The 21942-nt window shown below is 38.8% G+C and overlaps 1 protein-coding gene across 2 annotated transcripts in view; it reads left to right on the top strand.

Annotated features, from left to right (window-relative positions):
• Smad1 (SMAD family member 1) overlaps positions 1-13054 on the top strand; it is a 76714-nt gene extending 63660 nt beyond the window's left edge. For both annotated transcript variants that reach the window (XM_076864684.2, XM_076864685.2), the window contains exons 5-7: positions 2047-2268; positions 7767-8023; positions 11685-13054. In XM_076864684.2, the coding sequence (XP_076720799.1) occupies positions 2047-2268; positions 7767-8023; positions 11685-11828 (623 nt within the window). In that variant the 3' untranslated portion in view covers positions 11829-13054. The remainder of the gene's footprint in view (positions 1-2046; positions 2269-7766; positions 8024-11684) is intronic.
• The last annotated feature ends 8888 nt before the right edge of the window (positions 13055-21942 follow it).

Genomic DNA, 21942 nt, shown 5'->3' with positions numbered 1-21942 from the left:
TTCTTTTTTTTTTTTTTTATTGATTCTGTGTTTTATGGTACCTGATCATCTCTAGGACATCCTATCAAACATATAACTATAAGTCAACAAATAAACACTCTGATTTGAAAAATAATCCCTCTCGCACACGTTTTTGGAATTTAGAGAACAGGATAGAAGGAGAGAATGGACAGAGTAGTACACACTGATAAGACCCTGTGGACCCTGTGCCCATTGTGGTTAAATCTAACATGTTGATTTCAGGAAGTAGACACAGATTTAAGAATGTTCCTGTTATATAACTTTAAATTTTTTTCCCCATTAGAATAAGTCTACAATCATTTAATAATATTTTCATAAGGAAGGGATGTTGGGTCTTTTTCTTATTGTCCTTGTTGGTGACTTCCCAAGAGCAGGGGTCAGCCGACTGGAGCCCACATCCCATTGAGTCTGCTCCTGTTTTTGTAAACTAAGCTTTATTGGAGCATAGCCGTGCCAGTCATTATCTGTTATCTCTGACTGCCTTTGCTCCACAAGGGCAGAGTGGGATAGTTCTAATAAAGATTGTATGGCTCACGAAATATTCTGGCATTTTTTTAAAATATTTTTTTAGTTGTAGATGGACACAATATCTGTATTTTATTTATTTATGTTTATGTGGTGCTAAGGATTGAACCCAGTGCCTCATGCATGTGAGGCAAGTGCTCTTTCACTGAGCTACAGCCCCAGCCCTATCATGGCATTTTTACCGAAAAAGAAATGCATCAGTGTCTGGTCTACTTGAATAGTATTTTGAACAATCCTGGAAGCTGATAAAAGACCTATATGAATGACATTGGAGCTGTCTTTAAGATTGGGCACTTGTAAATCACTAAAAATTTTGCTTCATGAGCTTAAGCAAATTGACATGGCAGAGTTGCTTAGAAAACAAGGAAAATAGTATATATTTTCAGCTGAAATATGTAGGTATATAAAGCAACTAATGTGTAGGATTTTTTAGTGATCATTTTCTTTGTTTTCTTTACCAAAGTCAAAAATAAAGTGTGTTTTAATATGTGTAGAGGCTGATAGTAAGAACACAGAGGTTCTCCTCCCTTAACAGTTATAGCCCATGCCTCTGATGTGGATTTTCTTTCAATTTTTTATGATTGCACATCCAAGACTTCATAAACCTCAGATCATTATTTATTGGTATGCTGGAAATACTATGGTTTTGTATTCCTGGAATCTCTAAAGCAGTTGTACAAGAGGTTTTACTACACAAGGAACTTATCTTTAAAACCTTTTAGTTGCAAGTGTTAGAAGTGTGTTCTGTTGGGAGACTTGTTAGTCTTAGGAGATTTGACTTAACAAGCTGCATCCTGTCAGTAAAGTTGGGTAATTTCCATTGTTGGCCCATTCTGGGAATGGAGAGACAAAACACACCTGCTCTGCATGACTTAAAGCAAATATAAGGAAGTTAGCATGAAATCTGGATGAGAGAGATATGATTCATTGTGTAAGAATGGCCAGCTGGCAGGATTTCTTCCTGAGTTGGAGAACTGGAGCAAAACTGGAGCTGTGATCATTATTGGCAACTTACTACAAAATAAAGTCACTTCTTATCAATAATTAAAAACTGATTTTTATTCCTTTAAAAAGCATAGGTAGAAAAGGCTTTGCCAAAAGTGAGCCCTTTGTATGCGGTACTGTTGGCATGACTCTGGGCCTCTGCTGTTCTTTCCCACTTGTTTTTTTTCACTGGCCTCTTGTTTCACTCCTTTAGATGGGGAGCCAGGGTCTGTGGTAGGGTGATTTCCATTTCTGCATATTAAAGAGCAAGTAGCATTTTGTTAGTATTCAGCAGATGCTGTCACTGGGCTTGCTCTCTGATAGTAATTGTAGGAAATTGTTTTCCTTTTAAAGGAGAATGTCACACTTCGTAAGAAGTACCTGCTTTAGACATCAGAGAAAACCTATAACCGCAGTTGCTCTTCCATGATCCTGAGGCAGTTTTTTGGATGCAGTTTCAGTTTTTGAGAGCCCGAGGCACAAACTTCAGTTGATGGAACCTTTTCTTTTTTACAGATGTGCAGGCAGTTGCTTATGAGGAACCAAAACACTGGTGCTCTATTGTCTACTATGAGCTCAACAATCGAGTGGGTGAAGCGTTCCATGCCTCCTCCACAAGTGTGTTGGTGGATGGTTTCACTGATCCTTCCAACAATAAGAACCGTTTCTGCCTTGGGCTGCTCTCCAATGTTAACCGGAATTCCACTATTGAAAACACCAGGCGGCATATTGGAAAAGGTGAGTCTTCACTTGACTCCTTCAGATGTTTATCTTTCCTATCGCTGTTCTCCCAGAGGAGACTTGGTCATTCATTCCTGTAGCAAACACAGGGTCATGTTCAGTTGCTGCAGTTTGAAGTATTTTTAAATTTTGTATTATCTAGAAGTTCTTCCATTTAAACACTATGTGGTCTCCTGACTGCCATTTTATTAATGTGAATTAGCCAGAATCATGATTTGTTGTTTTAGGGCACTGCTCTATCTTTTTTTGCTGTAGAATAAAATATCTTTTTAATAGAATCAATTATTTAGTGGTGATACAAGTAAAATAGTGCTGTAACTTTTAGATATATGATAAGATTAAGAGAATGAGTGTGTGGCTATTTGGGGAGCTTGGTTTTCACTGTGGAGTAAGGGACACACAAACATGAAGGAGGGCAAGAGATTAATTGTGAGGTAGATGGAGGCATCAGTGTGTAATCATAACTTTAATAATATATACTTAGACGTGCATGCTTGTGTTTGTTCTCTTGTGGAAATCTATGTATGTGTGTCTCTACATGCATGTGGTTTCTGATGTGTGTGCCAGGAGGGCCAAGAAACAGAGACATCCAGTAGCAACGAGTGCATCTCTAGCCCCGACTGCACCTCTTTTGCCATTTCCCACCAAGAGGAACTGGGGCTCCTTGGAAAAATAGCCAGAATCTCATTATGGCAGAAAGTTAAGAATGCTTATGGGGCGTATCACAGGAGCCAACTCGAAGGGGCTTCCACAATTCCCAGTGTGAGCACAAAACAAAGTTGTCCCTTGGTATATCTTGTTCAGAATCCTCGAGGACACTAAAACCCTTGGGTACTCAGTTTTCTTGTGTAGGTTGGTGTACTAGTGTTTATAACCTGTGCAATCCTCCTATATACTTTAAACCGAATGCAATATAATGCTGTTTAAGTAGCTGTTGTGCTGTGTTGCTCAGGAAATCATGACAAGAAAGGAAAGTCTGTACATGTTCAGTACAGATGCAGTTTTTTAAAGAATATTTTTCAATCTGTGAATTGAATTTAGATCCTATAGGTACCTGGGGGCAAATATAATTAGGTACACTAATTAATTTTAAACCGCTCAAGAACAATACTAACATATGTCCTTGTCAACAATAAATAGATGAACTAGTGAATTAGGAAGACTGATTGGTATAGAACAAGAGCTAGAGTTGGAGAAACAGCATTTTGCATGCATCCTAGTAAGGATCAAGCTCCTTGATGAATACTAAATATGAAGAGAATTTTTTATGAGAATCAGGATATTTGCATGGTCTTCAGGTCTTCTATTAGTCACAAAGGACACTAGAAGGCAGTAATTACAAAGTACAGAAACTGTAATTTGTTTTTATAATTACATAATTGATCCCCCATCTTGACTGGGGGATCAATTGTCATCAGTAGTAAAGACAGCGAATCTATATATCTCCAGATGTGATACCTTGATAAGGATCAAGGTATAGGATCGCCCATGCAGGATTCCAGCTGATAATGCAAACCTGAGCCCCATCCTGTGGAAACATCAGGCAAACCCAAAATGTTGAGCATTCTGTATTTAAGAGAGTAAAGAGTGACTTTATTCTCCCAAAATATTTGTCAAAAAAAAAAAAAAAAAAAAAAAAACAAGAAAAGCTAGAAGTGTTCCAGATTAAAAGATGTTAAGGAGCTGGGGTCGTGCATGGTTCAGTGGTAGAGCACTTACCTAGCATGTCTGAGGCACTGGGTTCGATTCTCAGCACTGCATATAAATAAATGAACAAAATTAAGGCCCATCGACCTCTTAAAAAAAAAAAAAAGTTAAAAAAAAAAAGAGAGACATGACAAGCTATATATAATATCTGACAGTGGATATGATCCTGTACTGTACAGAGGGAAAATTATTATAAGTGATATTATTAAGAGAACAATTCTGGAATAAGAATGGTAGATTAAAGTTTCATATCGATGTGAAATTCGCTGACTTTGCTGAGGATTGTGTGGAACCGTCTTGCCTGGGAAATACATATTTAAGTACTTAAGAGTAAAGGACTGTGATTCAATAGTTGAGAAAGACATTATGTACATAAAAAGATATCTGTTTTCTCTCCATCTGCCTGTATCTGAAGCAACTCTGTGTCAGAATACATAAGGGATGTTTGTGGGGGGCGGGGGCGGGGACAGTGGAGAGGGAGAGTGAAAACGATAAAGCAGATGTAGCAGATTGTCAGTGTAGGTTAGTCTGGGTGATGGGTGTACAGTTGCTCTTTGTTATGTTTTTCAGACTTATCTATAAATTTGAAATTATTTTCAGAGTTAAATGTTTAAAAAGAATGACTTGTGAAATTTAAAATAGTGGACCAGATAGATTATTTAATGGGTATTTGAAAAGCATTTGAGACAAAGTTTTAACATTCTAGAGGCGGTGAAACCCAGCAATCCTTAAATAGGAATTGATAAGTATTTCCTTAATATGATTAAAAGGGGAAAAAATAAAAACTAAATACATTTAATGATGAAATGCTAGAAATTAGGTTCATAACATACACAGATAACTTTATATGGTCTGTAAACCCCTGTAATTTATGTATAAACACATTCTGCATTTGGAATGGAAGGACTTACTTTTCATTAAATTCTAAGGTGACTATTCCCCCAAAGTAGTAAAAAGCCAGTGTACAATTTCCTTTCAGAATATTAGGAAGAAAATAAGGATTCTGGGAATGCCATTTCTTAAAATTGTTTCAGATCCTCTGAGTAGTGTGCTCACAATTTCAGATGATGGAAGCTTAAGCCAAGATTATCATGATTTGCAGATGATAAGAGTGATTTAGATAACACTCCTGAGCCCATTAAAAAGTATAAGGGAGGGGAAAGTCCCAGTCCTATAGCAACAGAAAACATAAATTTCTTGGAAATAATCTGAACTGTAGCAAAATTATATAAAGCTACTAAAACTGGACTGAGAGAGAAAGAAAATTTGAATTAATAGGCAGTCTTTGTTCCTTAAAGGGAAGGCTTAATATTGTGAAAGCATTTTAGGATATTTGCTTTTTCTAACTAATTGTAGTTTAAAGCAAGTTAAGATTTGAGTAATGTATTCTGAGTATTACCTGGATGAATAAACAAATGAGAGTATCTAAAAGATTTAATGGAAAAGAAAAAACTGTTGATATTGGGGTTCATAAAATGTTATAAAACAACAAGTAAATCAAAAAAAAAAAACAGGAGAATAAACTCAGACTGCATAAAAATTTAAGTTGTTAAGAAGCATAGCAAATCAGGAGAGTCTTTTAATAGTCCTCAATAACACAGTCAGCTGTTGTGAAGAGGGGAGGATCCTGGCCTCATATCATATAAGTGAATGGATTTTTGAACATTTTTTTCAAAGGCAAACAATTAAAAAGCTAGAGTAAAATATATTTGATCAGAGATGTAAAAAAAAAAAAATCTAAGCATAAAAAAGTAACAAAAAGAGCCTTAAAAGGATTTCAAACTTCTTTAGGTTAAAAAATATATCATGAACCAAATTAAAAGACAAAGAACAGGGAAATAATAAATAAATTATTTACATTCTATCTCTATATGCACAGCTCATAAAAAAATAATCTGAAAGCCAGAACCACAGTAGGATAAGGGAGGAAAACGAACAGTGAGTTCAGGATAGAAACCCAGATGGCAAGTGGATGTGGAGAGTGTATCCAGCCTTACACACAGATTAAAACAGCTATGTTATTTTTCAGCTATACATTAGAAAAATTTTGCTTTTGTTTAAGCTCATATTCAGTTCTGCCTGGGTCAAATGAGGAAGGCACTTACACACTACTGGTGAGGGTGTCAATTGATCCAAGCATTCTGGAAAGTCATTTGGCAAAGTGAGTCAAAGCCTTCGATCTAGTGCTTTAACTTCCAGGAATCTCTCCTAAGGATACTATTAAAAATTGTCCAGAGGCATTTATCATGGCATTGTTATAACAGCAGAAAATCAGCATCAACACAATGATCTGTTAATGGGAGAACTGTAAAATAAATGGTTAGATCCATACAGTCATGCAGGTATTTTAAATGTTTACAAAGAAAGCTTGATGATGCCCTAAACTGAATATGGTGTTCAGACTATTAACAATTATTTCCTCTGTATTGCTAATGGAGTGACATTTTTTGCTTCTTTATATTTTTTGTTTATTTTCTAAATTTTATATGGTTAAATTTATCATTTTTCCATCAGGGATGAAAGTCTTTCTGTGAAGAAGTCTTTACTGTATCAGGTGAAAGATGGGTTTCTGCCTCAGCAGCTATTTAATTGTTAGAGAAGTCTTCTGCCTTGGGTGCACATGTAAACACAACACTTCATATTTCAGATGGGACAGCCACATTAGCAGTGATTAAGCCATGCAGCTACCTGTAAGATGGATCATTTAAAGCCATACGGGCTGTGACTGCTGGGTGGCCTGTGTAATCTTCCTTAATGGCATGGGACTTTGTCAGAGGGGCCTTTTCCCCTTTTTCCTTCTTTTAAAGACTGACTAGTATCGATTTCCTACACTTCTAGAACTCTGGGTCGGTCTCACAGGAAGAAGTTTGCAGCAGGTGGTAGGTTAGTGAGCTATTTTTTCATATAATATGACATTTTTTTTAAATTTTTTTATTTTTTGAAGTTGCTTGTCTTTTTTTTTTTATTGGTTATTCAAAACATTACAAAGATTGCAGAGTCACATCGGTTACACATCCACATTTTTACATAATACCATAATAGTAACTGTTGTATTCGGCTACCTTTCTATAACATGACATTTTTTAGTTTAAAAATTTGTTTTACTAGACCTTGTATCTCAGTTCTCAGCAAAGCTTATTCTACCTCTAGTTTTCTAGTTCTACTTTTCTTGGTCCCCCTTCTGTGCTGCAGAATAAATCCAAGAGACATATTATGAATGCATAGAAGATACCACAACGAAGCCCAAGTTTTATCGTACAATATTTTTAGAGTGAGAATACATGTTTAGCCATGGCCAAATAAGGCATTAATTACTTATCAAAAATGAACTGTGCACAATGGCACATGCCTGTTATCCCAGTGACTTGGGAGGCTGGGACACAAAGATCACAAGTTCAAGGCTGGCTTCAGCAGCTTAACAAGGCCCAATACCATTTAGTGAGACCTGTCTCAAAAAGGACTGAGGATGTGTCTCATGATAAAGCACTCTTGGGTTCAATCCCCAGTACCAAAAAATAAACATGAAATTTTTATACTTTGTTATTATTTTCAAGACTTGTTCTGTTATTCCCTAGAAACCTCCTGGATGTGCTTATTGATGTAAGGATATTGTATTCACGTATGGATATTGTATTAACTAGGAGTCTATCAGTTGTGCAGGACTTAGGGAATATCTGCCTATGTTGCCAAAGTTGAAATCATATAAATGTATATTTTTATGTTGAGGTTGCACAAGTGCCTTTCCCCTGTAAAACGATGGCAGTAACTAAATGGTTGTCTTCCCACAGGAGTGCATCTTTACTATGTTGGAGGGGAGGTGTATGCCGAATGCCTCAGTGACAGTAGCATCTTCGTGCAAAGTCGGAACTGCAACTACCATCATGGATTTCACCCCACTACTGTTTGCAAGATCCCTAGTGGGTGTAGCTTGAAAATTTTTAACAACCAAGAATTTGCTCAGTTGTTGGCACAGTCTGTGAACCATGGTTTCGAGACCGTCTACGAGCTCACAAAAATGTGTACCATACGCATGAGCTTTGTGAAGGTGAGTGAGCTCCGATTGCTCTAGGCTGGGTTTAGTACATTTTGCTATGCCTTGTTGAAGTGTATCAGTCTACATCCTCTTGATACATTTCAGTCATTGCAGACTTACTATCTAGGGATTTTTAAACCTTAACCAGCATGTGAATTTCTAAGAAAATATTGGGACATAGGAGCGCTTGTGTTAAATGTCAATTGCAGTAGCCTTCAGTAGCCTGTTCCTTATACAAATTTAGCTGTTTTAGCTACTTTTATGATAGTAACACTTGTTACTTTTGGTTCAATGATAAGTGTGTGATCTTTTTGTAAAAATAAAAGTTTATCACACTGGATTTTTCTTTTTTTTTTTTCTTTTTCATTTTTTTGGTGTTGGGATTGAACCCAGGACCTTGTGCATGCAAGGCAAGCACTCTACCAACTGAGCTATATCCTCAGCCCTGGAAATTATTTTTGACTGGTCAGGTTTTTTGTTGCTGTTTTAGTGGTTCTAGTACATCTTGTACTTTTCATACAGTTCAAAATTTATTAAGGCCCTTGCTCCAAGATAGATACCTTATTAGCTTTAAGTGCATTAGGTGTGTATTGTATGTTTGAAGAGAAGGTTAAAGACATGCTTGTTCTAACTGTGCTGCCTCATCTTCTGCCTCTGAGAAATGAAAGTTTTTAAGATGCCATTGAAATGTAAAAAAAAAAAAATTGAATATCTGATTATATTTAATGAGTCAGTGACTTATTCTAGAAACTGACTGACTTGTCTCTGATTTCTCAAAGATAAATTTTTATCCTGTGTCACTCTGAGAAACAAAACTAATTACAGACTTGGGTGAGGCCGTCACCCTCTATGCCGTTTCTTCAGAAGCTCACCTAGGTAGTTATCAAACCGGTTTTGTAATGTATTTATTACTGAGGATAATTTTGGGACCTTATTTTGTTCATCATTCTTTAGATCAAACGTATCTTTTCCCAAATATCATTTTTTCCTGTTTTGAGTTTCTTAGCAGATTTTTGGTATGCTTCTTTTTTCAAAATGTAGTTCAATGGTTCTTTGCAACGGATCGTGGTACCTCTTTAATATTAAAAGAGGGTTTTGTTTTGTTTTGTTTTGTTTTACCCCTTTCAGAGTTTGACCTATTATCCATGTACATATGAGACTACAAAGACCATTTTCATTTTTAAAATTCACTATTTAATTTTTGACTTAGCATTTTGGCTCAGGTGATTTTTTTAAAATAAGGACGAGACTTGCCTAAAGCATTTTTTTGTTTGTTTCTTTTTATTAGTTTGGAGGAAAGAACAGCCTGAAGAGATACAGGTTCTTCTTCTTCTAGCTGTCTTTGACTTTTTTGTTTTAATTTTGGACAGGGTCTTGCTAAGTTGCCAAGACTGGCCCTAAACTTGTGATCCTCCTACCTCAGGCTTCCAAGTTGCTCGGCTCACAGGTGTGTGCCACCTCACCTGGCCTCTAGTTGCTATTTTAACTAGTTGCTATTGTGACTAAGGCGCAGGGACTCCTCTGTGGGCCTCATGTTCCTCATCTGTAAAATGGGGGTGGATGGAGCTGGGACTGTGGTGATTATTCTATGATCCCTTGTGAGTTTATTATTATTGAAGGACCACTCTGGAAGAATTTATGGCTTTAATACTCCAATTAGTTGCCTCTTATAATTCATTTCATATTAATTACCCAATCAATTTTAACTATTTCACTTTTATAGTTTCTTTTTTTAGCATGAATAAACTTTTACATTTTATTTTTTTTAAATTTTTTTTGTTTTAATTAGTTACACATGACAGTACAATGATCTTGACATATCATACATTTGAATCAGATGGGATATAATTTCTCATTTTTCTGAGTGTACAGGTTGCAGAATCACATTGGTCATGCAGTCACATGATGGGAGGGAGGGGAGGGGAAGAGGGGAAAGGAAGGGCAACAGAATAAAACAGACATTATTATTGCTGTGTTTATATCCGTGACTGCCCTTTTATAGTTTCAATAATGTACTTTTACACAAGAAAAAAACTTTTACACTAATAGATTTCATTCTTTCAGCCAGAATTTTAGCAGTATTCCAGAGAAGGAATACAAAGATGAAAACAACCTACAATCTCTAGCTTCAGGATGCTTGTGGTCTCACACATGTAATTAATACAACATACGATGTGCACTAGCATGGAGGGGCTTATACCGTGTAATGGACATAGCTGGGAAGCTGGATTTAGAGAGTTGAGGATAAACGAATCTTAGTAAAAACTCTTACTGAGTTTTTTTTTTTTTTTTTGTAAGGGATTCTCATATATTAGCAACAAAAACATTGCAGATTGTTTTTACAGCATTGTTCTTCATTATCACAATGACTGGACACTTCACCCTCTGCCACTCAGCATCTTGGAGAAATGCTGAAGAACATTAATATAACCAACATTAATAACCAATCTTGCACCATTTTTAAGTTTGCCGTTTTAGGATGGTAATATAAAGCATATATTTCATAAATTATTTGCATCTTAAACTCCCCCATAGCTGAAAAATCCAGATCTGTTCAGCTGAACAAGTGTGTATAGAGCTTCTGCTCTGTGCCAGTGACTGTGCTGGATGCTGTCCCTGCCTTCTCAGAACCTGCTGTCTGATGGAGGTAAACCAACACATTCCATTTAGCAATATATTAATGTAGGTTCAAGTTCATGTGTCTACATACTATGTGCAGGTAGAGTTCACATGTCACCACTGTCTCCTGAAAGTCTTCACACTCAGATGTACTTCTCGAAACTGCTCGAGTAGGTAGGTAGCAGAGAGAGCGTGCCAGCCTTCTGTGGTACACCTCAGGGAACAGGGATCAACCAGAACTTCATGTTCTGCTGTCCACTCTTGCCAACAAGTTTTTGAGCTCTGAAGTGGCAGTATTACTCTGCTCTTTATCTTCTATGGAACTTTAGGGTCCTGATTCAGTAATTTTGAAGATGTCTGCCAAGGTGCCTTCTTATACAAATGAATAATTAAATGTTGACTTCAGGCAGTGGCTAGGTGTCAGTCATAATTTTGGGGATACTTACATGCACTCCTGCCAGTTTTGCTTAGAGATCGAAAGATCAAGAGTTCCGTGTTGATGGGCAAACCTTAAGTGGCTGAACAGGGAAGAGAGGGTATCAATGTCCAAAGAAGCCTTTTCCTTATTTTATTGATGATAAAGTGAGAATTTAATAATAGCTATTACCTTACTATCAGAAGGGAATGGGAAATGAATATGAAAGTTAAAAAGTGTGTGTCTTTTAAAACTTTCATTCCCCAGAACCAGTAATTCTTGTTGTTTTGTTTTGTTTTTTAATATTTTTTAGTTGTCAGTGGACCCTTATTTTATTTATTTATATGTGGTGCTGGGAATCAAAACCAGTGCCTCGCTGCTAGGCAAGTGCTCTACCACTGAGCCCCAGCCCCAGCCCCAGCCCCAAGACCAGTAATTCTTTAACGGGGAGTCCATGGATGGACTTCAGTGGCCAGCACCATTTCCCACAGGTTGCCTGCCAGATGGCGTGTGTGTGTGCACTCTTCTGGGAACTGTCTGTCGCTTCAGTCAGAGTCTCTGATTAGGTGAGCTCCTTTTACTTAATAAGTTGAACACTGAATTAAACAAAGTAAATGACCCCTGCTTTGTTTTTTCCAGGGCTGGGGAGCAGAATACCACCGCCAGGATGTTACTAGCACCCCCTGCTGGATTGAGATACATCTGCACGGTCCCCTCCAGTGGCTGGATAAAGTTCTCACCCAGATGGGTTCACCTCATAATCCTATTTCATCAGTGTCTTAAATGGCCTCAGGCTTCTGCCTCTTGAAAACTATTGAGCCTTGCATGTACTTGAAGGATGGATGAGTCAGACCCAATGGAGAGCTGACAAAGGAGCCTTGATAATACTTGACCTCTGTGACCAACTGTTGGATTCAGAAATTTGAAAACCCTTGGTAACATACTATTGATATCAAGAACCTGTCTAGTTTACATTGTAACATTCTCTTGTAAAATCAACTAAAATGCAGACTTTTAGCAGGACTCTGTGTATAGTTAAAGAAGAGATGGCCAAGCCAGGGACAAATTATCTATTAGAAAAAATGGTCCTAAGAGATTCTTTTGTGTTTGGCACTTTAGGGTCATCGTTTGGCAGAAGTTTAGCATTAATGGTTAGTCTTTCTGAAGTGTGTTTTTATCAGGTTTAGAGCCCATGTTGAATCTTCTTTTCATGGGTTTTCATAATTTTTAAAACTATTTGTTTAGTAATGGTTTTTGTTTGTTTTTAAGTAAAGATTAATCTTTATGATATACATAGTAATCTTTCTAAAATTGTATGCTGACCATACTGCTGTCAGAATAATGTTAGGCATATGCTCTTTGCTAAATATGTATGTACAGAATATTTGAAAGTTAAGAATTGATTAGACTAGTGAATTTAGGAGTATTTGAGGGGGTGGGGGAGGGGGGAAATGACAATTGCAAATGTAGAATATACTGTAAAAATTCAGTTTGTCGCCTTAAAGAAACGAACTGATGTCTGGATTTTGCTGTGTTTCAATTTTTTAGAGATTTTTATCTTCTTTTTTTTTCTTTCTTTCTTCTTTTCATCCTTTCCCAAAAAAGCAGTTATGCAGCTGGTTAATTCATATAACTGTGAGAGCAAATGAATAATTCCTGCTATTCTGAAATTGACTGCCTATGTATTTCAATACCAATTGTATGGAGTGCTTGAATTTATTAAGCAGTTTTTATGGAGTTTACAGTACAGAAACAGGCTTTAATTTTCAAATGAATTATTTGCCAAACCTAGTAACTGTTAAATATTTGGAGGATTTAAAGAACATCCCTGTTTAAATCCATTTCAAACTTTTTTAATTTTTTGTACTATGTTTGGTTTTATTTTCTTCTGTTATCTTTTATATTCACTTATGCTCTCGTACATTGAGTACTTTTATTCCAAAACTAGTGGGTTTTCTCTACTGGAAATTTTAAATAAACCTGTCATTATTGCTTACTTTGGTTAAAAATTGGTGAATTTCATTCTTTACATGTTAGATTTTAGGGTAAGATTTGCTTTCCTTTTGAAAGTTTTTTTTCCTCAGATATTCTCTGCCAAATAAAACAGGTGAACTAAATAACTAATAAAGGAATCAGGTAGAGAGCAAGGTCCCTTTAAGTCAGAAAAGAAAGGACAGGTACAACTCAAAAATTTGAGGAAAACCTAGCAGAATCTAAGTGTACATATCCTTCAATGTGCAGAAACACAGCACCAACAATTATTGGTTGGTGCCGTTCAGTCACCTGAAAGAACCAGTTTCCAACTCAGATGAAACTAAGGGTGACTGGAGGGTGTTATTGGGGGGCGGCGGGTGGGCTGAGAACTCAGCGCAACAAGAGAAATTGCTTTTGCAGTTCTCTTGGGTTTGGGTATGATTCCAAGCCCCTCCCAAAGGAAAAAAAAAAGAGAATGATTTTGTCCATAAGGGACACAAATTTTGAGGACTTTTACATACTTTCCTAACCAAATAGATGCCACTGTTTCTCTTTCACATTTTATTTCTTTCCTGGAGGTGTACCAGACCTAAAATTTTAAGATTCTTTCTCTTCCCATTTTAAACCTAGCTTAAAAGAAAAAAAATGCTGCCCCCCTCCCCACCACCAGAATGCAATATCCCCACACTGGGAAGAAAAAATTCCCACTTCTTATTGTCTGCCAAATCACCAGAGCACAAGTAGAGAAAGCCCTGGCTAGAAGACATATGTTATAACAAATTCATCTCCATCTTTCCTGATCCAACTTCTGTGAACCTGTTTTCTCATTTGTTAAGCAGAGATCATGTAGTTATGTTCTTATCACAAAACTGAGATGAGGATCATTCAGATAAAAATATGTATGAAAATATCTTAGAAATATAACTGCCAAGCCGGGCATGGTGGCACACACCTGTAATTCCAGCATCTTGAGAGGCTGAGGCAGGAGGATCAAAAGTTCAAGGCCAGCCTGGGCAACTTAATGAGATCCTGTTTCAAAACTTAAAAAGGACTGGGGATGTAGCTCAGCAATAGAGCACCACTGGTTTCAATCCTGGCACCAAAATTAAAAAAAAAAAAAAAAAAAAGGAAGGCCTTAGAACTACAGCCTCACTCTGTTATTTAATAGAATTTTATATCCAGCAAGTTTCTTTCTGCACCTGTTTTCTTGTCTGTAAAATGGAAGCAAAAAGCCTATTTAATGGAGTTATAAAGATTAAGTCCATCCATGCAAAGCACTTAGAACCCCTTAGTAAATGATTGTACAACTCATTAAATCGGGGAAATCCTGACCCCAGGAGCTTATGAAAGGAAGGAAGAAAACAGGAGATTGCAGGGTGCCCACTGTGCTGCAGGCCCTGAGCGACGGGTTTCTAAGCACTGTCTCGCACCCTCACAAGAATACGAGATAGAGATACTACGTTCATGTCAACACATGTCAACAACACCTCTGTCCTGCCGCCAAGCAACCTGCACTCTGACGAGAAATGCAGGCAAGAGAATGATGTTCCAGTGCCATGATAGGGCCACTGAGGGTGCATAACCCAGACAGGATGAGCAACTCTCCAGGCACTAACTGGGTATTGTGCAGGAGAAATGTCTACCAGGCAGAAAAGGAAAAGGCCCAACCAGGAGACCTGGGCGCAGTTGGGTAATCAGTGTAGCTGGAGGCGCAGGGCAGTTGGGAAGGAGCCTGGTCGTTAGGGATCTTGTGTAGGTTATACTAAGGGTTGGGATTTTTTATTTTCCCCTGTGATTTTAGCTCCTAGATGGTTGAGACTAAACCCACCAGAGCCCAGGAGAGGACCTCTAGTGAAGCTGTCACATAAAAGGCAGGAAGGATCTGACAGCAGGAAAGAGTCGTGGTAGACGCCAAGGCAAGAGTTAGTTGCAACAGGAAGGTTTGATGAGCAGCACGAGCAGCACAAGAGAGAAGAGTAAATTTAGTAAAGTGTTTTAACTGAATAACTAGGAAGTTTTTAAGGACTGTTAAAAATTTTGAGGGGTGGTTCACAAAGGCAAATAACAAGCGGTTGAAAGTATGGACTGAAAGAAACGGAAGCAGAGTACTTTGATCTAGAAGTTTATTGGTGAGAAGAAGTTGGAGGATACTCTGTGTGGCTGGAGAGATGCCTGGAGGGGAAGGAAGGTCGTGTTAGAACCAGGAGCTGTGAACACCCCTGTACCCACTGGTAACAAGTTGAAGCACCGTCAAGCATCTGTGAGTGCAGCTAATGTCAGGTGAGGGACCTTGAAGTGGATCCAATTCCCAGAGTTCTATAGGCTGGAATTGGGGATCAGAGAAGAAGAAAATGTGTTCAAGTCCCCAGGGTTGAGGACTGACAATGTAGTCCTGGGGAACACCATGCCCGTCATTGCAGTGGTGGCCCATTGGTTCAGGCTAAGAATCAAAGTAGGGACACCAAGGCAGAAGGGAGAGCAAAGGGCACATTCACTGTGAACAGCCACAGCCTTCCACTGGGAAATCTGAGATTGCAGAAACCTCAAAGATGATCAGTTGTAAACCAAACCTTCACCAGGGGTGCTGGTTATGGAGCAGAGTTGTAAAAGTCGCTGGAGGAGAGAAAACTCAAGGAACCAAGAGGGTGGCTGGGAGTAGAGTGTTGATTTTCATCAGTGCACCACTAGATGGCACCTAGGCACTCAGTAAAGACTGAATGAATGAATGAATGAATGAATGAATGAATGAATGAATGAATTAAAGAAATGGTGTAGCCTCATGGACACTGAAGCCATCAAGGGCCATACAGAATCATACAGAAGACATTGCAAAGGTTACAGTAGAAGTGGGGCAAGGGAGGGACAGCACCACAGTAATGAAGAGACAAAAATTAAGCCACCCCAGGATCCTGAAGAACTTGGGTCTGAAGAGGAAGCCCGGGAGAGTCAGTAATAGCCATCAATCCATCCTGGGGTCGGACAGAGGGCAATGGGAAATTCCTTCATTGATCTTCTATCATCTGTGTCTTTTAAAAATTCCCTATACCCAAGGATTTGGGAGGATTTCTGAAGAATTTCTAGTTCAGTTCACTGAGATTTTAATACTCTTAAATGAAAGGAAGTCAAGAAAAAGGAAACAGGTGTGGAGACGGGGTGGAATGAGCTGGATGAAGCTCACTAATGAAGAATTCCCAGGCTGGCGCGAAGGGTGCGGCTCAGGGGTAGAGCACTCATGTGAGGCCCCGGGTTCCCAGCCAGAACCTCAGAACAAAGCAAACCAAAGCCCTCCTCAGTTGTTTCCCCAGATATGACCATGTCCTTAGTGATACCCAGAATAAGAACACCCAGCAAGAAGGATGAGTGGAAGACAGAGCTTCCAGGACAGCAGCAGGAGAGACATGGTGACAGCAGACAGGCCTTTCCAGTTTAGCAGCTCTGGGATCAGGGAGACCCCTGCTCCTCCAAAGCTCACTGGGTCTCTAGCAGCTGTTGAAAAAAACATAGATCTCTGAAAAGCTAGTTGCCCATGGCCAGCTCCAGGGACCACGGCCTTGGAATATTTGGTATTTCTTGGGAGGTATAATGCCAGTAGAGTCCCTCAGAACCATAGATATTTCTTAAAACACTGTGTTTTATTTATTGCCTGCATTTTCTTCTACTGGTAGGACTTAGTAAACAAATTGCCAAGTGCCTTGCAAATGTACCACATTCAGGTCACATGACCGTGCCCTGTCACTGGACACTGAAGAAGGACTGCTCACCACAAGGTTAATTGGCTTCTTTTTTTCATAATCATCTGTTTCTTCTGGGATAGTTGGATTGTATGAACTATGGGCGGTTTTCTACAAAGGTCACTATTTTACTTTGTCTTATAAGTGTGTATCAGGTACAGTTTTGTAACTCTTACGTGGCTTTGAAGGCCGCAGTTCCAAAAGGAAACCTGTGGCCAACAGTCTCCAAGCCCTGGAACTGAAGAATCTCTTTGGAGATCTGAAAGCTCAGTGTTAGCAACAGAATAGGAAAGGCCATAATCCATTCAACCTAAATGTAGCATGATGATTCAAAGGCAGGGGCCTGTTAGGTTTAAAAGCTTGAGAGTGATTTTCCTAAGGAATACTTTGTGAAAAGCTGACGATCTGTTAAAAAAAAAAAAAAAAAAAAAAAAAAAAAAAAACTTGATCCAAAAGACAAAGTGTCACAGCTCTCTTTATTCCCACAGAGTAAGTTTCAAAAACAAAAGAGGAGGATATAAAAGAAAAGTTGCATTGGAGCTGGCCGTGATGAGAACATTTCATCTTTCCCTTGGTCTTGGGTCAGATACAGACTGAAGGATATGCATCTACCCCTGGCTTGGATTGATAATTACGTTGCAGATGTGGTGATTCAGAGCAGGCACTTGAATTATAGACACGAGCTTTTTAACACCAGTTCTACCACTTTCTAACTTCACCATCTCAGGCAATTGAATTAAAGCCTGTGCTTCGGCCTTATTATCTGTAAAACAGAAAAATAGTAGTCACCCTTTCATGGGTCATTGAGCAGCTGGACCAGAGTGATGCACGTGGAATACCTGGCCACAAGCCACATGGTGAGCGCTAATAGTGGTTTGGCTGCAGTTGGTGACAATGACCTCGAGGCCTACTGAGCACTCAGTAGATGGTGGTGCTGGGTTCTCAGTATCCATGGGACATGGTAGGTGATTTGGAACACAACCCCCCACCCTCAAACTTTCTAAATTGCAACAATAGCAGTTAAAAAGTGTTATTTATTATGAAGGGAGGGAGGAAAGCACACAGGGCTTTGCTAAATAATTGTTCTTTCAGGGTGCTTGTAAATATTTCCATTTACACTACTTCCTACAGCATCTCTAACTTACAGACCAGCTTGCTTGTAGGACATCTTTTACTCTTGTGGTGTCCGATATTGAAATAACTTCTTGGTTCAGGGTGGAGCTCAGTGGTAAAGCACTTTCCTGGCATGTGCTAGTCCCTGAGTTCCATCCCCCAGCTCCACAAAAACAAAACAAAAGAAGAAAGGAAGAAAGTTAAAAAAAAAAAAAGAAAGAAAGAAAAGAAAAGAAAGAAAGAAAGAAAATCCCAGAATTATTTCTTTATTCCTGGTTTGGTCCTGGGTTGTTGTTCTACCTTGAATAGATGCCACACCTGGTCTCACGCCCACGACTCCCGCAGGATTCAAGCTGCTCTTCAGTTCCATCGCCCACATTCCACATCATCTGCTGGAAGGACTTGTCAGTAATCCTGTCACCCCTCTGGGAACTGGCAGCCAGTACAAGCCTTCATCATGACTTAGGGCCTTCTCTTACTGTGTAGTTTCACGTCCCAAATTCCTGTTTATCCCTTTGTAGGCGAGGATTTATTTTGGTGGTGTCATTTTATCTCCCCTGGTCAGGACATGGAAGTGCATTCTACTTCTGGAAGTGCATGATCCATAACTAGGTGAACTGGCAGTCACTTTGCCCTGGGTGTCTGCCTAAATACACAGCACATTCTACCCTCCCTAGTCATCACGTATTAATAACTCACCCGTATCTAGTAAAACCCATTAACTCCTGTCCCTACCAATTTTCCTACCCCGCCCCCACACTTGCCTAAATATAGCTAGAAACTTAAATTAGCACAGGTCCTTTGCAGAGGAAGGAGACAAGATAGGCCAATTTAACATTTGTAAGATGTGTAATTCTACTTAAGCACGAGGCATTAAGTTTAACACCACTAAGACATTTCTTTGAAGCTAATCCCCTTATGACAGTAAAACGTTGTAACGTTTGAATTAGCAAAACTCTAATACTGATGAGTTGTGACATGGATCTAGCTTGGAAATGGGGGCGGGGTTCCACATTTACTCTAGACTTCTGCTTCTATCACTTGGGACACTGAAGTTAGGAGAGAGAAACGGCTTTGAGTCCAAGAGATTTGTGTTCAAATCCCACCTCCTGTACTTCCTCCCTGGGCAATTTCTGGAAAGTCTTCCTGAAACTTTGAGTCCTGACACTTATGTTGGTACTTATTAAATAGTAGTTGCTATAACTATGTTGGTTACACCGGTGGGTGGAGTGTGTGTGTGTGTGTGTGTGTGTGTATATGTGTGTGTGTATTTGAAAATTCACTGTAACCACCTTCAAATACAAAAATATGCAGAGTTGTAGAGTAGAAAGATTATTCTTCAAAAACCTGATTTTTTAATTTAAAAAGATGAAATCTATCAAATTAACTTAGAAAACATGAAAATGATTTCTCAACAAAAAAATTCTCAATGCCTGTGCTGTAGGTGACCAACAAAAATTAATGAACTCATCTGCCATTTTACTTGAGAACATGAGTCCAAGACCTCCCTTATGTAGTCTGCCCTTAATCCAAACATTAATTACTACATTTGTATTGTAAGATTATTATGATATCTGTATTCTGCATTGGGAAATAATTCAAAACTCATAAAGAAGTACATCTTCATGCTTTGATAAATGAGTCTAATTAGTTCCAAAATTTTTGCTCATAAGCCAAAACTGGAGTCATCAATCATTAACTATTCCCATTAAAAGTAATGTAAAAACTTCAGTGTTTCTCGTAATGGAGTCATTAATAGAGAAAAGTGTCCCATTTAATAGTGTTGGAGTCCCCAGGGCTCTGTCCTGACTGCCCTTCTGTCCTCCACCCACCCACTCTTCTAAGGTGACCACTGGTCTCCAGTTAACCCCACGACCTTGGAAGCCTCCTGTGTACTACTGAGTCCCAGATGTGTCTCCAGCCAGCGCAGCTCTCAGGGTCTCATCACCTGACCTGTCATTCACTCCCTCACAGGTGTCATCTCAAACCTAACACGGTCAAACTGAACTCTTGATTCCCGGGCTACTCCCCACCCACCATGTTTCTTCCCCTTTTTGGTCACCAGAGACTACCATCAATCACCCAGTTGCAAAGCCAAGTATCTTTTCTCAGACCACATCAATAAATCCCATTGCCGCTGCCCTCAACACATTCTGAATCTATCCATTTATTTCATCTCTTCTACTTTCACCCACCTTGTGGGCCCCATGATCAAGAGACTAGACTAGATTAGACTCCAACTATAACTCCCTGGCTGGTCTTGGTCTTTCTCTCTCTCTCTCTCTCTCTCTCTCTCTCTCTTTCTCTCTAATAAATGTGTGTGTGTATCTCACTCTTTATTACTAAATCTATTTAAATCAATACACATAGAATATTATCATTACAGTTAATAATCTCCTCAAAATTATTTTGGAAGTCTTTTGTACACTTTTCATACTAAGTTTTTGAAAATCCAGTGTGTGTTATACTCTCAAAGCATATCTCAATTTGGACCCGTTACATTAAAGGTGCTTGGTAGCATCACGTGGCATGCCTGCTGGGATAATCAGCATGGTCCTGGACACGAGCTTGGTCTCAGTTGGAATTAGTTCAATATTTATTTTGTTGTTCCTTATTTGATTATATAGCAATACTGTTGCTGTTATTTTAGTAGAAAATTGATGAAGTGTGATTTGTTTGTGTTTATGTTTGCTTTATTTATAAATATATTTTCATCACTCACAAAAAGACTCTTCTGACTTAGACTGACCACCTACGTTAAAATTTATTTCGGATGTTTTCAGAAATAATTTTCTGGTCTCTCACAGAACATTTATAGACTCCTCCCACTTCAGAACTACTCCAAACAGACGTCCTCATTCAGACGAAACTCATGTTCCTTCACATTTCACAAGATAGTGCTACAGTGCTTCTTGAATCTAATAAGTGGTTCATCATATATATCATAATATTGTCAAAGGAATATTAACCACTGTACTGAATGCAAAGATTTGCATAACTAGCAGTATATATTTGGGTTAAATGATTCAATCTGATATCTGTGCATGTGAGAGGGAGAGTGAGTGACTCTGTTGTTCTAGCTCCTTGGAAGTCTCATTTGCTGTCTGGGGTCAATGCTCTTGCTTGCGATGTCCCTGCCCCCACTCTCAGCCCTGCTACCATCAATTTGTACATGGCATCCAGGGCAAACTTAAAAATGCAAATCAGTTTATGTTATTTCCCAGAATAAGATCTTTCTGTGACTTTCCATGGAACTTGGAATAAATGCAAACTCCTTCCTATGTCTCATAAAGCCCCGCCTCATGGTCCTTATTCCTAGGGCAGGCTTGAATTTTACAGGAGATTTTTTTATCGTCAAATTATTAGGAAGGGGAGCTGCTACTGGCATTTAGCAAGCAGGATAGAGAATGCTAGATGTCCATATTGTGGAATGATCCTTCATCCGGCCGTTGATCATTATTTAAGCCTGGTTCTTTGCTCAATATTATATATCCAGTGCAAAGCCTCTACATGGGATCTTCCAGGACTGCAACCTCTGTGTCAATGTAGAAAAAGATGCATTTTGGCTGGGTGTGGTGCTGCATGCCTGTGACCTAGCAACTCAGGAGGCTGAAGCAGGAAGATTGCAAGTTTGAAGCCAGCCTCAGCAACTTGGGGAGAATGCTAAGGAACTTAGCAAGATTCTGTCTCAAAATTAAAAATGGAAGGCTGGGGATGTAACACAGTAGTAAAGTGTCCTGGTACAAAAAGAAAAGAAAAAAGAGACTTTTTGTTTTGTTCCAGGCTTTATCTAGAAATGTTCACCGTTTCAGAAGATCACTTACCTCATCCTTAGAGAAGCCGCCGGCTCTATCTGAGTCACCATTGCGACACACCTTGACACTTGCACATGCGTTCCTCCTACACGGAACTGAGCTGATGACTCCTGATGTTTCCAGTGGAGTCATGCCTGAGCATTGCTTATGGAAATGCAAAGTACTTCATTATAAATTGCTCTTTAAATCACTCCTTTAACAAGAATGAATGGCTGATTCATTTATAATACCGGTTCAGGCTTATGAGCAAGAATGTTAGTCTAA

Source organism: Callospermophilus lateralis, chromosome 8, assembly GCF_048772815.1.
Source record: "Callospermophilus lateralis isolate mCalLat2 chromosome 8, mCalLat2.hap1, whole genome shotgun sequence".
NCBI classification, from domain to species: domain Eukaryota; kingdom Metazoa; phylum Chordata; class Mammalia; order Rodentia; family Sciuridae; genus Callospermophilus; species Callospermophilus lateralis.
Note: the sequence above shows the minus strand (reverse complement) of the source record. Positions and strands in the feature narration are given on the sequence as shown.